At 43.0% G+C, this 13,491-nt stretch overlaps 1 protein-coding gene and 1 long non-coding RNA gene across 2 annotated transcripts in view; one reads left to right on the forward strand and one right to left on the reverse strand.

The window, feature by feature from the left end:
* The window catches only part of LOC121916156, a 9,142-nt gene extending 4,501 nt beyond the window's left edge, over positions 1–4,641 (reverse strand). The window contains exon 1 of the long non-coding RNA XR_006100806.1: positions 4,334–4,641. This is a non-coding gene — a long non-coding RNA (uncharacterized LOC121916156). The remainder of the gene's footprint in view (positions 1–4,333) is intronic.
* Positions 1–10,778, forward strand: part of LOC121916155 (palmitoyltransferase ZDHHC3-like) — an 18,114-nt gene extending 7,336 nt beyond the window's left edge. Inside the window, exons 3-9 of the mRNA XM_042440969.1 lie at positions 530–609; positions 1,806–1,909; positions 2,500–2,561; positions 4,354–4,474; positions 5,582–5,654; positions 6,748–6,877; positions 6,972–10,778. Of these exons, the coding sequence (XP_042296903.1) occupies positions 530–609; positions 1,806–1,909; positions 2,500–2,561; positions 4,354–4,474; positions 5,582–5,654; positions 6,748–6,877; positions 6,972–7,063 (662 nt within the window). The 3' untranslated portion in view covers positions 7,064–10,778. The remainder of the gene's footprint in view (positions 1–529; positions 610–1,805; positions 1,910–2,499; positions 2,562–4,353; positions 4,475–5,581; positions 5,655–6,747; positions 6,878–6,971) is intronic.
* Positions 10,779–13,491: the final 2,713 nt, after the last annotated feature.

The raw sequence follows: 13,491 nt of genomic DNA on the forward strand, positions 1-13,491 counted from the left end.
GCTAAAATCTATTGAACTTCATGGCTGCAGGGACGTAGCCAAGGGGGGGGGAGGTTTCCAGGGGGTCCGGACCCCCCCTTCCGTTAGGTACAATGAATGGTGCGTGCCGCCACACGCAAGTCCCATTATAATGGTGGCACTTAGTCTGGAACACTCCCCCTTCCCAAAATCCTGGCTATATACCTGATGGCTGCATGTGAACCCATGTCTTCATGGTCTAAATTTCAGCACTCTTAATGCATAGGCTTCTAAGAACTGTGGATCTTTATATACAGTTAAGCTGCTCTCTTGATGAGACAGGTATACTACTGTTAAATAAATAATCTGGGTTGCCAAGAGAAAAACAACCAGATTGTGCCAAGATGTGTGTATGGGATCTTTTTAACAGGACTCAAGAGTGTATCTGATTCCCGACCGTGTTTCCAGTTTCCAGAGTAGGTGAAAAAGAAAGGCGCCCCATAGACAAGTACTGTAAATCAAACTGGACTGACATGCTTTCACACCAGCTTGGCCTCTGGCACTTTTTCAGGCATGGTCCCCCTCCCTGATACTGCCCTTGACTTCTCTGACCTACGGAGCAGCAGCAGTGCATCACACAAGAACAGCAGGGTGAGTTTTAAATCCTGCAGACAATCTGTGTCTCAGAGGGAGGCATAAAGTTGCTTGACCTTTAGCCAGTGGGTTATCATGGCTACAGCTTGGAAAAACTAATTGTGGGAGACAGCATCTCTCTGAATCCCCCAGCCAACATGTCGGAGGGTATGGGTTTTAGGCCCCCAGATTGTTGATGGCTTGCAGTGAGTGGGAAGCCTTTCCCTACTGGAAACACATGTGCCATCATGTTAGCATGAATTCTCTGCATGTTGCCATGCTTCAGATGATGCAGCAACTAAGCCTCTACAAATTGACAAAGGTCAGTACAGAATTCTCAGACTTGAAGGAAGCTTTACCTTGTCCCCGATCGATGGCCCGACTGCAGGCCATCGGCATTACCCTGTACAGTTGGTCTACTCATGAGGAGTGTTCCACTTGCAGATAACCCTTTACTCAAGAGGAGACCTCTGGCATCTAACCAAGCATGAACCTTGAGCCCATTCCCTAGGGCTAGGTAACCATTCAGCATCTCCCGCTTATATCTTGGGAGGAAGGTTTGATTGCCTTCTCCACCCAAACTGTTCAATTACTTTCAGGGTAATATGAACCTCTCTGTGATGTTTCACTTGTGAAGCTCCAGATCCCCCAGTGCAGATTCATCCAGTGGGGACATGACACATACAATATCTAACAACTTTGGGGGGGGGGGGATTCTAGCCTTTACTTCTCCAAAATGTGTTCAATCTCCATAACCATAGAAAATGGGAAGCTAGGAGAATGGGAAGAATTATGGCTGGCATCCACCTGACATTCTTGGGATACTGCCATAGATCCCACAGCTTATGGCTCCTGTAAGCTTGGTTTCCCCCTGCCCTTGCACTCTGAGCAATGTAGGGAGGCTGGATCAAGCTGGTTGCTTTCAGTCTTCCTGAAATAAGATTGCTCTCTGGAGCATTTGAGTAATTTTCATGTTGATGATGTTCTGCTTGGGCTGCTGCTGTTAAGACTCAGTGCATGGGGCTCCACTAAAAAGTATTTTGCCCATTTCCCCCATAAATCTAGATCTCCTCCAGAAATATGTCCACTCACCTAATCCTAAGTTCCAGTGATGATATCCTGACAGGTGAAAATTAGTTCTCAGTATTCAGGTAAACTATTGTGGGAGGTAGGTGAGATAAACACATTCATTTCTTCATTCTTTTATCCCTTAGGACTGGACAGTGTGTAACCGCTGCGAGACATACCGGCCACCAAGGGCACACCACTGCCGAATTTGTCATCGCTGTGTGCGCCGCATGGATCATCATTGCCCTTGGTGAGAATACTGCTATTCTGGACCTTGGGATTGCATGGGATGGGGATAGGCTAGCCTTGAACTGTGGCAGAGTGGTGGGTTGGATAGTATTTACAGTATTTATACTGTATGTTCTGATGCTGGCGAAACGTCAGGAAGAAACTCTGCTAGAACATGGCCACATAGCCTGAAAAACCCACAAAAAAGTATGTTCTGACTTTCCTCCCTTGAGCTAAAGGCAGTGTCCATGGCTCTCTTCCTTCCCACTTTATGCAGTTCAGAGTGTTAGGTGAGAGTGACTGCCCAACATCATCCAGTGAGTTTCATGAGTCATTGGGAACTAGAACCAAATCTTGCGAGTCTCTATCTAATAGTCTGACCACTGACCCTACTGGCTGGTACACTGCACAGCCTGATTCATGGCCAAGTGTGTGGGTCAGGTTTCTAACTCATTACATGAGCTAGTGAACATAACTAAAGAGCATCCATTCCTTCCTTTGCTCCCCTCTGAAGAAGTGGAAAATGCAGCCCTTTTTATTTAGCATGAACAATTGTTGGGATTTCTCTCTCTTTCTTTTTTAAGCACACATACATATACTCTCTTTTGACAGGATCAACAACTGTGTTGGGGAACTCAACCAGAAATATTTCATTCAGTTTCTCTTCTATACAGGTATGTGAAAAAAAGCTATATGTCTGTAACTCAAGTTCCTAGGAGGGACCTGAATGTCCTGTAGGGTGGGAGAAGATGGGCACTGTGGGTAACAATCAAAATTGATCTCCTTCCTTAGTGGTCCACTATGCCATTAGCCTTTGTGGGCTGCGTGTTTGCCATCACAGAGATGAAGTAGTGAGGGGTAAGCTTGTTCTGGAGGTTGAACAGGGTGCATTCCTCTTTGAAGGATGCTATGGACCTTAGTTGATTGTATGATTCTGTGCTCACCTAAATCAGTCCACAAAGTGTTGCCTTTGTTCCCTAAAATCATTTCAGCAACTTCTGCCTTTCACCACTGGAGGCTGCTGTTTTTATAAGGTTGCAATACTGTATGCATATCCACACATACAAGCCCTGGACTTCTTTGTCTAAGAGCCGAGCCTCTTTGGGCCTTTCTTTCCACTTCTACTCTCAGGACATAAACGTGAAGATGCCATTTGAATCTGTCAGAAATCATCTTTGCCCTTACACCACTCAAACCAGTCAGCTAGCACCCTTTAAGTGCCAAGATTTTGGTAGGCTTGGTGCAAATCATCTTCAGTACACCCTTTCAGACTGGGAAAGTGTGGTTGTACACAAGGTTGGAGGATTTCATGGTACTGTACTTCATACGCTATTGGATATTCCATGAAAAATGGAAATGTGATTTTGTGGAGACATAGGTGAGCCTTATGCAAGTGTTCCTCCTTCCCTTCTTTTTGCAAATGCCTACTTTCCCACATAAGTCTGCCACTCCTTTTCAAGAGATCTACCTCAAGGGTGGGTAGAAGGTACCCAGGATCTGCCGGTAGATCTCTTGGTTATTTGGAGTAGATAGGCAAGAATTTCTGACTCTCAGTTTTTTTACAATACAGTGGGCCTGTCACATTTGCTGGTGTTAGAAGACTCCTGTGAAAGTGAAAAAACTGCAAACTAAAAAAATATATTCTTAATACTGTACAGTATTGAGAAAACACAGGGTCCTCCATTGCAATTCTGGCCACATCCAGCAGAGGCTGACAATAGAATTGCACTGAGCGACCTACAAATGCCTAGAGAAGTGTTTTCTTTAGGATTCTCTAGGTCCTTCAGTGTGACTCTGAGGTTAATATCTGGCAGATTCATGCTGGAGGACCTAGAAAATCCTAGAGAGAACATGTTAATCAAATCCGTGAATAATCAAAACGGCAAATAGGGAGAGCCAGCTGTAGAAGAAAGTTCTGGATAGCCGTGGATGGACTTTTGTAAAAGGACTGTGAGTTCTGTTCAGCTCTGTGATTGAAAGCAAATTTCTAGGCTCAAAATGTTCTTAGAGGCATCCTGTTCCTTAGCTCTAAATGCCTGTCTTTTATATTGATGCCTTCAGTTCATAGCTCTTGTTACAAAACACAGTGTTTCCAACAAGCATGAAGTCTGCCTGTCCTGAGCTACAAAACATCATTCTCTCAATTTTTTTTTCAAAGCTTATGCTGTCCACCTAACTGTTCATTTTTAATGTCTCCAATGTTCCCTCAAAAACCAGGTCCCTTTAAGATGTAACTATGAGGACTCGAAACTTACAGAAAGCTGGGCTTCTAAGGGGTGCAATCGTTGTATAGGAAACTAATTTTACAACTGTAAACCTACCTAATACCATCCTGTCCATATTTGGGAATATATCACAAATGGTCCTCAGGGATAATGACCAGCTGTGTTAATGCACTTTTTGAATGTTTCTTTTCTCTACCCCCTCCTTCCTGACTTTCACTGACCTCATTCTCCTGATTGCAAGGTTTGGCTAGCCTTTATGCCATGGGGCTGGTCTTGACCACTTGGCTGTGGCCGGCAGACAAGAGTTCAACAGGAAAATCCGAAGTAGCAGAAGGAGGCGTTTCTGGCAACCGCAGCCAAATGTGAGTGTTCCCTTCTTCCTCCCCTACCAGTCAGGAAAGTAATACACACACAAGGGAGGTTGCAGGAGGGCCGTGAATTCTTCAACGTGGCCTTTGCAAAAAAGAAGAAGGAAATTGCCATGTCACACAGTTCATGCCAAAAACAACTGGAGTCCAAGAGTCTTGGCTCAGGGCATAGAGGGAGGAGAGGATTCTCCAAGCTAGCTTTTGCAACAGCTGAACTCCACACTGTCAGAAAGAGGAACTGTAGCAACTTCCTTTGTCTAACCTTGCCTTCTCCCCCTGCTGATGATTGAGCCACACATTTGACTTATTGCAGTGTTAGCCTTCTTGTTAGGCTGTTGTCTCAGGTTACAGATGTTGGGGATTAGTAGCCGCAACCTACCAGCCCCTTTTTACAAATGGATTTTTATTTAGAATTATTTGGTAAAACGTGCCGGCGTAGTTCATAAGGCTGCTGTTTGTTCCCTACATTCAACATGGTAACAAGCACAATAAACAAAATTAAACATTGCTGTTCTATTGTAATTGACACAGATTGGATTAATTTGGGTTGGTGGGGTGGTGGTATTTCTGGCATGCATTGTTGCAGATGCTATTACACTCCTTAAGGCATTGCTTCTCCAACACAAAAACTGTCTATAAGCTACTTGTATAGTTGTCTGTGCTGCAGTGATTGTGAACTCTTGAGTTGCTCATCACCTGTGGCAGCCTTTTCCACTTCTGGTGTTTACAGCCCAAGACATTTGAAAAGCATGTTTTATTGAGATGTTTTAATACATTGAGGATTCTGTTACATCCCAACCTTGGGAGAAAGGTGGAAAGTACCTGTAAAGAAATAAAGCTGAAGAAAGCTAGCAGGAATCTCTCCAGTTTTGCGGAATGTTTCCATTTCATGGCCAGTCACTGTCAGGAGGTGTCCTATGGTCTTTCCAACAACTGGTGAAGCACATCATGATGAATGACTCTGGGATAGCTTCAGAGGACTTGGTAAATGTGTGATGTATGAGCCAGTCTATGGAAAGAGCATGGCACTGTTTTCTTTCTACCCAAGAAACCTGAAGTTGGCTAATTATGCACTTGGCTAACAAAATTCTCTATTTCTAGTGCTCACCGTATCATCTTGCTGGTGGAATCCATCCTCTTTGGGCTCTTTGTCACGGTCATATTTTATGACCAGGTGAGTTTTAGGGCAAGAATGGGGAAATCTGTGCCCCCATTGCTGGTTTTTGGATTTCATCTCCCATCAGCCTCACTCAGGTTCATCAGAAATTATGTAATTGTTGTCCCAACAACTTCTGGTGGACCACAGCTTCTACTCTTTTTGGAGACCAGGGAATCTTTGTCAGTCAGTTAAAATGTAGTTTGTAGTCAGCCCTTTAAAAAAATTATCCAGCCTTAGTAATTTCTAAAATTGTATAGGCCAGTATGGAAACTGTTATGGGCAGTATAGAAATTGTGTATGTGATGTTATGGGCACTACCCTATATGAACAGCAGGTAGAGTTGATTTATACCAAGTGGTTTTGTTGGTTCATGTAACCCAGTCATATCTGTTATCACTGGCAGCAGTATTCCAGTGTTCTTCCATTGAAAATGTCAGAGACAGAGGTTCTCAGACAGAATCATAGAGTTGTAAGCAACCAGAGTTTGACAATTTTTGAACAGCAGCTTTTAAGAATCCTCGGCCATCCTCCTGCCAACACAACTAAATGACCATGCTGGCTTGGAAAATCTGGGAGCTGTGGTACAAAAATGTAACATTACCAAGCTCCAGAAGTGACTTTGAGATTACTCTGATGCATACCTCTTCATAATGTAGGTTCTTCGATGCAAAATGCTGCTACAGCAACCCTGTGACAAATCCAGCATCCTATCTTTGTTTAAATAACTCCAGACAAATTAAGCCTAGGACAGTGGGTTGGAGATGTCAGAGGTTGAACTTGGAGTATGTTCGGCGCACAAAGCCAAACATTTTTTCTCAATGAAGCAGATTCCCTTCCATTCCAGTTGGTGCTGCTTATGGCTCTGCTTCAGCTCTGTCGCAGTGTGTCTTTTGGAGGATGGTGGTGAATAGATGAGGCTTCACATTTTAGTGGTTTCTTCTAAGGACCTAAGGAAATGTGAACAACCAGTCTACTGGTGGTGGCAGCACATAAGAAATAATGGGGTATGTTTGTACTCTGCAGATCAGAATATGGCGCTTTTGCACATTGTTCAATATGTAACATGCAAAAAACATGCCCATTCTTTTGTGTGCCTTTCTTCTCCCAGCTGGTCTCTATCATCACGGATGAGACCCCAATTGAGCAGCTGCGGAATCAGCTCCTGAAGAAAGCACACCAGGAGGTGTTACATACGCGGAAGCCCAAGATTGCCCTTCTGCGGGAGGTGTTCGGCCGAGGTAAGTAGCTGAGGGGTAACAACTGGGTGGATATCTTCCTGTGATGAGCCACACAAAGCAATCTCTCTTCATCCCCCTTCCCATTTCCTTTCAGGTTTTATGATCTGCTGGTTCTTCCCATGTAACTGCAGCTATTCTTCAGCCAGCGGTCCCTCCTACAGCTACTTGCCCAACTATGATGTGTGACGTTCTTGTATTGCCCTTGGGAAAGTTTCCCTTTTTGCTCTGCTTGCACATGTGCTGTCTTTCTCGTTCTTGATGGGAGCATCACTTGCATCCAGATTCATTTGCTACAGCCTGCAGAGAAGATAGCATCTGCAACGTCTGACCTTGCCATCCTGGAGGGATGACCATGTCCCATAAGTATTGGATATCTCTGCCCTAGTGGATATAAGTGCTGTTGCATTTCTTCTTCATCCTTTAAGATGAAGGTCACCAGGAGAACTTTTTTCTGAACTCCTTCCTTGCCAGTGCGCATTTCAGAACTGTGATGTTGCTTACAGCAAGCTCTGTGCTGAGATCCTCCCACTTGAACAATTCGTCTGAGTCTCATCTTGGATCATACTGTCCTTACCTTATCTGGGTTTGGATACAGTCATCCAGAGGGATCATGTATATATATTACCCCAGTCTACAAGAACAAGGAATTCAAGAGTATTTTTAGCTTTTTGCTGATTCCTAATGTGTCATTTACAAGCTAGTATGTTTCTCTAGGGACCTGTGCTCTCTACCCAGTAGAGAGTACATCTCTGTTCTTGTCCACCTGGCTGCATAACCCAAAATGAAAGATGGCGTGGTAAAGAGAGAATTCCTCACGGGTGGCTATCAAGAGCAAGTAATGCTTCATTACACATTATCCACATCCAGGTCCTCTTCTGTTGGCTTTTAGTCCCCACCCAATCCCTGGTGCAGCTTTTTCAGGGTTTGAAAACAGTCCTAGTATGTGCTAGTGGGAAGAAAAAAAAGAAAAGACTGGCTGCATTTTTAGTTATTCCCTGCAGGTAATTTCTGACATTGATGTTTAGCATGGTAAAAGCATACCTTTTGCTATTTTGCACATTTCTTCCTGGGGGATTGCAGTTTCCCCTCAAAGGATAATCCCAGAATTCTACGTGGTCCTTGAAAATAAAAGGTTAGTCTTACAGCAAGTCTGGGAAACATGTGGCCACCTCCATTGGTTCTGGCTAGACTTTGGAGTTGAAATCTAACATCTGGCTTACATTGTTGTTAAGGATGGGATGTCTGAATTAATAATAACTGAAGAACAGTAAACTCTTTTCATTAGGGCAGCTTGCCCTATCATGAAACTTGTCAAAGAACAGGAGTTGAGTTGCATGTGTAATCTACTACCGAGCCTATCACCTGCTTCTCTTCTCTAGCTTTTTATCTGCATCCCCGCTGTCCCTATGCCCTGTTTGAGTTTGTTTATTATTTATATTAGGGCTAAATTCCCTAAATGCACCAGGTCCTGTCTGATCTTAGAATCTAAGCAAGGTCAGCTCTGGTTAGTACTTGGATAGGAGGCTGCCAAGGAATACCTGCAGCTTAAGCTATGTTTCAAAGGAAGGAACTGGCAAAACCACCTCTGGGTTTCTTGCCTAAGAAATGCATAGGGATCTGAGAAATGCATAGGGATCATCATTTAGTTGACCGGCAACTTGAACAGTCAACGTGAATGCACATACACCTTATTTATTCTATTTGGGTAATACCACCTAGTCACAATAATGAGCTATACAAGTCAGATAGTTAATTCGTGTGTGTGTGCACGCGCACCTTAAAGTCTGGCACTTGTAAGAAAGGTATTCTTCCTTTTCTCACCTGGAAGGTAAAGCCTCTTCTGAGATTATGTACAATACATTCATAATAATCATAATAAAACCCCAAAGCAAATAGGCCTCTTGTTTCAGCAACATCACCATTGTATGTTGTGGACTTTGCACAGTTGGAGGCTGTTGTGTTTGGGGGCAGGTTGTGACCAAGTCAAGAGCTCTTCCCTTCACCAAACTCTTCATCAACAAGGGAGTTAAATGGGCTAGCCCTAAACCTTCCATACTTTCCTTCCAAATGCACTTATCCATGTAACTTTTGTTCTGTCTGGCAGACTTTGAAAGCAGTGGTTTACCTGTCTCAGATTCTTTTCTCTTATGTATTCTCATCACTTTAGGATTGCTCTGTCTATGATTTATGTTAATTAATTCAAAATGACTTTATTCGGGTCTCAGTTTTATTTCCAGTGAAAGAAAAATAAAATGAGACGATTTCCAAGTGGGCAGAGAAAGGTATATTATGTTTTAGAACAATTCTTCCTTCAGGCGCACTCTTGAATAATCAGAGCTTGGAAAGATGACTGCTTTGGGTTGAATCCCATACTCTCTGGGCTTTGTAGTCCAAAGAATGAACACAACCAGGCTCTAAATAAAAGTTCTCAAATCTGGTTTGTGGCTGAGCCCAAGGGCAAATCTTTCCCATTTCTGTCCCCAGTAGTTAATGCCTTTGCACTTGTTTCAACACAAGAAGTTATCAAGCACTACAACTTGCACATATTCAACTTTACTTGGTGTCTTTACCTCTGCCATGGTTTGTGTGTGGATAGGGCTTCTGTACAGTATCTACAATGGGATTTCATTGTGATAATTTTCTACCTTGAACTAAAAATCTAGACCACTTGTTAACGTTTTCTTTACATTAACTAAAAATGGATGTCTAACCCAGAATGGGAAAATATTCATGGAAACCATGCTGCAAATATTTCAAATGCCAGGTGATAAAGTGATGTGTCCTCCTCAAACAATTCTTCATTGGCAGAACCAAGAAAACTTGTGAGGTTTGGAAATGTCTCACCGTTTTGGGTCAGTGGTGATGCCACAATTCCAACCTTTTCAATCCCTGTTTGAAAAACTAACTTGTTCTCCTTGAAGGTATAAATTGGGCATATTTAAATAGATGGAGATATCTGACAGGTGTGCTAATTTTACTAAACAGGACAAATCTGACAGATGCTCACAGAGGTGAAATTACCACTCCGTGAAGAATAACCTCCCAAAAATGAGATAAAACTTTACCTTTTTGCTTTACGTGTAGCAAAAATTTGATGGTGTTTACTGGGCATATCCTTGCAAAACTGCTCTAAAGTCTTGAATTCAAAGATTTTATTTTTTATAAAACTGACAATTTTGACATTAATTTAAGGTCTGTTTCACGTTTTCTGTTCTCTTATTAGCAACAAGAGCTTGCCTATCTATGCAGCAATGATACAACGTCACTGACAATATGATTTCCAGTAAGCTTTTCAAACACGCGTGCCCTGTCTGTGCTAATTCCAACTCCTTTCAACCAATCCATGTCATGAGAAGTTATAAAATTTTAAAGTTATAACTCATTTAATCTGTTAAAAACCATTTTAGCTATAATGTGTACCAATGAGGAAATGATAGTAAGTGTTCAAAAATAGTTCTCTCATTCTCATATCTAAGGTAGCACAATAAGGCCAGTTTGTTTCTTATTTCTGTGCTTTCATCCAGTTGCAGAGCAAAGTAGAGGGACATGCAAATCCTTGTTAATGGTTGACATATCACCAATTCAGTTCATAACTGTGTCATTTGATGAAAGTATTCTGGAAAGATCCTTGGCAGCTTTCTCATTGATCAAGGCAGAATATGATTTTCACAGCAATAATATAATTTCTTCAGTTTATGTGGTTCTCTGGTTTTTGCTGTTAGTCAAGAAACTTCAAATGATGCCCTCACTGCATTTTCATTGTTAAAACCAGTTGAAGTTTTGACACAGTTTCCTTACTTTCCTGAAGCTGCTACTTCTAACTTTAAAAAAAATCTGATGCTCTTTGTGACATGTTGGGTTTTGTTGTTGTTGTTAAGTATTAAATATTGAGATGTCTTCACAATTTGGACAAGTTCATGGCCTTGTTAGAATCGTAGACTCGTAGAGTTGGAAGAGACCTCCAAGGGCCATCCAATCCAACCCCATTCTGCCATGCAGGAACTCACAATCAAAGCATCCCTGAGAGATAGCCATCCAGCTTCTGTTTAAAGGCCTCCAAGGAAGGAGACCCCACTCAAAGTGGTGGTCCTTGGATCCTGTTTGAGTCCTTGATCCATGCTCCCAGTCCGTGGCATGTTTCCAGAAAAGAAAGAAAGAAGTTGAAGCCAATGGAGGCAATTATGATATGAGACTCCATCACACTTTGAGATACCATATTTCACGGTCAAACCGCTCTTACTGTCAGGAACTTCTTCCTAATGTTTAGGTGGAATCTTTTTTCCTGTAGTTTGTTCTAGATCCTATTCTCTGGAGCTATAGAAAACAAACTTGATCAGTTTGACATTCTTTTGCATATTTAAACAGGGCTATCATATCATTTCTTAACCATCTCTTCTCCAGGCTAAACATCACCAGCTCCCTAAGTTGCTCCTCATAAGGCATGGTTTCCAGATCTTCCACCATTTTGGTCATCCTCTGGACACACTCCAGCTTGTCCACGTCCTTTTTGAATTGTGGAGTCCAAAACTGTACAGAGCATTCCAGGTGGGGCCTGACCAAAGCAGAATAGAGTGATAATGTGATTTCCCTCAGTCTAGACACTACTTCTATTGATTCAGTCTAGAATCATGTTGGCTTTTTTAAGCTGCTGCATCACACTATTGACTTGTGTTCAACTTGTGGTCTACTAGGACTCCTAGATCCTTTTCATACGTATGGTTGTCAAGCCAGGTATCCCCCATCCTATATCTGTGCTTTTCACTTTTTCTCCCTAAGGGTGATACCTTACATTTCTCCCTATTGAAATTCATTTCATTAGTTTTGGCCCACCATTTCTAATCTAATAAGATCATTTTGAATTTCAATCCTGTCCTCTGGGGTATTAGCTGCCCCTCCTAATTTGGTGCCATCTGTAGATTTGATAAGTATGCCCCCAATTCTGTCATCCAAGTCATTGATAAAGATGTTGAATAGCACTGGGCCCAGGACTGAGCCCTGTGGTACTCCACTGGTCACCTCTCTCCAAACCCTTTGGGTTTGGTTGCCCATATATTTTTGTTTTCTGTCTTTAAATCTATCACATATGTGCACAAGTGGTCAGCTGCACCATTGTCCCGTTGCACCATCCACCCATCGTGCTCCTGAAGTGAAATGATGACTAACGTGGGGTGTCACCAACAACAGCAGTTGGGGTGAGGTAACATCTCTTTTTGTACTCAGTTGGATAGGAGAAGAAGAAAAGGGAGCAGGCTTTACCCTACTCATCCTTTTTCAAATGCCTGCCTTATACATGCAGTACATACAGTATTCTGGGCAAATAGGTGGTGGGCAGGCAAGCAGTGAAAGAGTTGCTGTTCCGAACCCTGACCTTTGCGCTCTTACTGGTGTTAACATCTCTCTCTGGGTTTGTGGTTGGTGTCCCTGTGATACCTTTTTGCATAAAAACATTCCCCCTCCCCCCAGTATTGAACTCTGCTGGAAAGTGCTGCTTCTTCTGTATTTGTGACTCATGTGCATAATCCTCCCATCTCAATGTAAAACGGCAGCTGGAGAGTCAAAAGGCCAGTCTTCTTCCATCATCCCTATCTCCATTTTTCCACCCCCTTTCCACAACCAGGAATGGAAATTGTAGCCTCTGTTGTGGTCTCTGGAATCCGATCTGCACAGTTCCCCACAGCCTTTGGAGAGTTAGGGACTTGGAACTGGGCCCAGGAGCCTTTCAGCACCAGGATGAGTCAAGCGATGGAGGAGGTGAATGTCTGGAAAGAAGATCTGAGGAGGCAGCAGGAAAATGTGGGAGAAGGGGATGTGGTGATGGTCCTTCCTCTTGCCATGACCCTGCGGGACTTGCCTGGGACCTCATTTTTGTGTTTGAGTGGGCAGTTTGAGTCGGTTGAACTAATCAGGTTGACGACAACAACAAAAAAGATTTTAGAGGAATCTTATAGCACCTTTGAGACTAGGAGAGGCTTTTTTTTGCACCGGAAAGAAAGCCGAATCAGGGCTGTGGCGTGCAGTTGCCACGGCCCTGATCTGACGCTCAAAGGGGTGGCATCAAAGAATCTCTAGGTCCTCCTGCATAACTCTATGGTCAATTTTAACCAAAGGTCACTCTGAAAGACCTAGAGATTCTTAGAGAGAACACGCCATTAGGCATTTGGAGCTCCTCCAGCACAATCCTATGGTCAATGTCACACAGAGTTGCACCGGAGGGGCTAGAGATTCCTAGAGAGCTGTCCTAGCAGGTAAAAATATGGTGTTTTTGTTATTTGCAGTTTTTCTACCTTCACGGGGGTCCTCTGCCCCTAACCTCAGTGACTATGCCACTGGGGTGAGTGAGTGTCAATTCAAATTCAAAATCCTTTGTGTATGGGCATGAAGTCGCCAGTCCAGTCTGGCATTGGAAACTAGCCTGCAGGTGAAGAGAATTGATTCAGCAGGCTAGTTCACCTACAGCTAGTTTCCAGTGCCAAGGACTCGCCACTTTATTTCCATACACAAATGCTGGTTTCCAATGCCTTTGTTCACAAGCGACCATTGTGAAAACTGGACTTGTCACTTCACTTCCATACACAAAGGATTTTGAATTGGAATTACATTCTCTCACACCAAGG

Source organism: Sceloporus undulatus, chromosome 9 (genome assembly GCF_019175285.1).
Source record: "Sceloporus undulatus isolate JIND9_A2432 ecotype Alabama chromosome 9, SceUnd_v1.1, whole genome shotgun sequence".
NCBI lineage: Eukaryota > Metazoa > Chordata > Lepidosauria > Squamata > Phrynosomatidae > Sceloporus > Sceloporus undulatus.